The 2,472-nt window shown below is 44.3% G+C and overlaps 1 protein-coding gene across 1 annotated transcript; it reads left to right on the forward strand.

Annotated features, from left to right (window-relative positions):
* Positions 1-271: 271 nt before the first annotated feature.
* LOC148359976 (gap junction alpha-3 protein-like) lies at positions 272-1,332 on the forward strand. Its single transcript, XM_088344104.1, has one exon. The coding sequence runs from the start codon at positions 272-274 to the stop codon at positions 1,313-1,315; it is 1,044 nt and encodes a 347-aa protein (XP_088200230.1). The 3' UTR covers positions 1,316-1,332.
* The last annotated feature ends 1,140 nt before the right edge of the window (positions 1,333-2,472 follow it).

Raw genomic sequence — 2,472 nt, forward strand, 5'->3', positions numbered from 1 at the left:
TTCTGCAAGAATGATGAGTAAATGTGTAAAGGCAAAAGAGTGACATCTTCAAGTTGTTTCCTAAAGGCACAGTATGTTTAAGAGCAGTAAAATCTGCACGGTAGGCAAAATGCAAGTAAGAATTGCATTCCCATCTGACGACATTACTATTGAAAAATTTCTGAAAAAAATGTTTATAGAATATAACAAAATTGTATCAGTTGACAATAAAAGTGCCATTTTTTCTTTAAACCTCACTTTTTTCAGTCCCAGCTGTGTGCTCACATCGACTATGGGGGACTGGAACCTGCTGGGAAAGCTCCTGGAGAACGCTCAAGAACATTCTACTGTGGTGGGCAAGGTGTGGCTGACTGTCCTGTTCATCTTCCGCATCTTGATCCTGAGCGCCGCTACGGAGAGAGTTTGGGGCGACGAACAGTCGGGCTTCACCTGCGACACCAAACAGCCCGGTTGCCAGAACGTCTGTTACGACGTCACCTTCCCCATCTCCCACGTTCGTTTCTGGGTACTGCAGATCATTTTCGTGTCCACGCCTACGCTTATCTACCTGGGTCACATCCTGCACCTGGTGCGCATGGAGGAGAAGCAAAGGGAGAAGGAGAAAGACAAACCGGGCCTTTTGGCCGAGGCCCACAAGCACAAAAAGCTTCTCCTGAGGGACGAGCAAGGCCACGTTCGACTGCAGGGGGAGCTCCTGCGCACTTACGTATTCAACGTCGTTTTTAAGACCCTCTTCGAGGTGGGCTTCATCGTGGCGCAGTACCTGTTGTACGGATTTGAACTCAAACCTATGTACACCTGCGATAGGCCGCCTTGCCCCAACGCCGTCAACTGCTACATCTCCCGTCCCACTGAGAAAACCATCTTCATCATTTTCATGCTGGGCGTGGCTAGCGTCTCGCTTTTCCTAAACCTGATTGAGATCTACCACTTGGGTTTTACCAAATGCCGCCAGGGGATCACCTTCAGGAGAAGAAACCGGTGTTTGGACTCCGTATCTAAGGGGCGCAGTGACGCCGAGGCCCCCTTCACCCCCACGTACGAGGATTACTATCACGAACAGCGCCCTCCAAGTTATAACCTCGCCTCGTCTCCACCGGAAGGCACGGACTCGTCTTACCCCAGCAACGGCAAGGCGGCCTACAAACAGAACAAGAACAACTTGGCGGTGGAAAGGAGCAGCAGCAAGTTGGAGGAATGCGACCTAAAAGGGAAGAAACGAGGGTCCGCTCCTGGGTCGCCCACCCGGGGCAGGCAGGGCCGTGCGGCCAAGCACGGCAGCAACAAGACTAGAATAGACGATCTCAAGATTTGAGACGGACGCTGCCGGGAAATTCATTCCCCATGCAGGCTTGACTCATTCCAAAGACTTTCATGGTCCACTAAGTTGATTTTGGGAAGTGTTTCGTTCACAGTAGATGCGGGAAATGGCGCTCCGTCTACTTTTTTAGGAGACGCTAATGTGTCGGTCGACTTCTGTGTTTTTATAATTTAAAAGTAACCTCTCAATTAGCAGTCATTACCCTGCAAATATTAAATCTTGCCCTATTGGTAAATATTTGCTTGTTTTAAGAGTCTTTTTCTTATTTTTTTTAAAAAAAGAATCCAAAATTATTTCTTTTTATTTTCATTTTGGTACATTGTATATATATGTAAATATCAAACTTGCGCCTCCTAGTGATAATAAAACATTGAAAAAACAACACAGACGCTCCCCTACTTAAGAACATTCGACTTGCGTAAAACGGTAGATCCGAACATTTTTTTTCAGGATGTCGAAAAATATCGGGATAGATCAGATTTTGTATTGTTTGCACCTTTTTCCGAGTACAGGACATTACTGTAGTGCATCTTTCCGCCGCTACCGGTGTGTGGCGCTGTAATAGGTCACCCAGTAACTACCCGGAAGAAAAATAATCCGCTTCCTCTTTCTAGTTCGTATGTAAACAAACAGTGCTAGGTGTACTGAGTCTCCAGCACGCTCAGAACTTTGACATTTGTATATCTCGTTCATCCATTCAATACGGTTGGTGTAAAGTGTAAAGAATAGACGAGACGTTTCTTTTGAAATGAAAGTGGAATAAGAAAGCTTGATGCGGTTGAGAAAATGGTCGGAACGCTTTTTTTTGGCCGCTTTTTACCACAGAGGAGGACCTCTTGAAGCACATCTTCCAAAAGTAAGTTAAACTTCACTTTGTTTGTGTTTATAGAGCATATTATTTTCTGAAATGTTTATTTTTTAGTACAAAACAATACAGGTTACTTATCCAAGCCTTAAACATATTTATATAAACCTGAAACATACAAAATATCGCACTGAAGCAACTTACGAACAAATCCAACTTATGAACGATCATCCGGAAACAATCTCATTCTTAAGTCGGGCAGTGTCTGTAGCCTTTTGAATAATAAGCAAAAATACATGAACTATCATATAAACGTGCATTTAAAAAAATACTTGTAGGTTGAGAA

Source organism: Urocampus carinirostris, chromosome 9 (assembly GCF_059441175.1).
Source record: "Urocampus carinirostris isolate Australia breed hairy pipefish chromosome 9, RoL_Ucar_1.0, whole genome shotgun sequence".
Lineage (NCBI taxonomy): Eukaryota > Metazoa > Chordata > Actinopteri > Syngnathiformes > Syngnathidae > Urocampus > Urocampus carinirostris.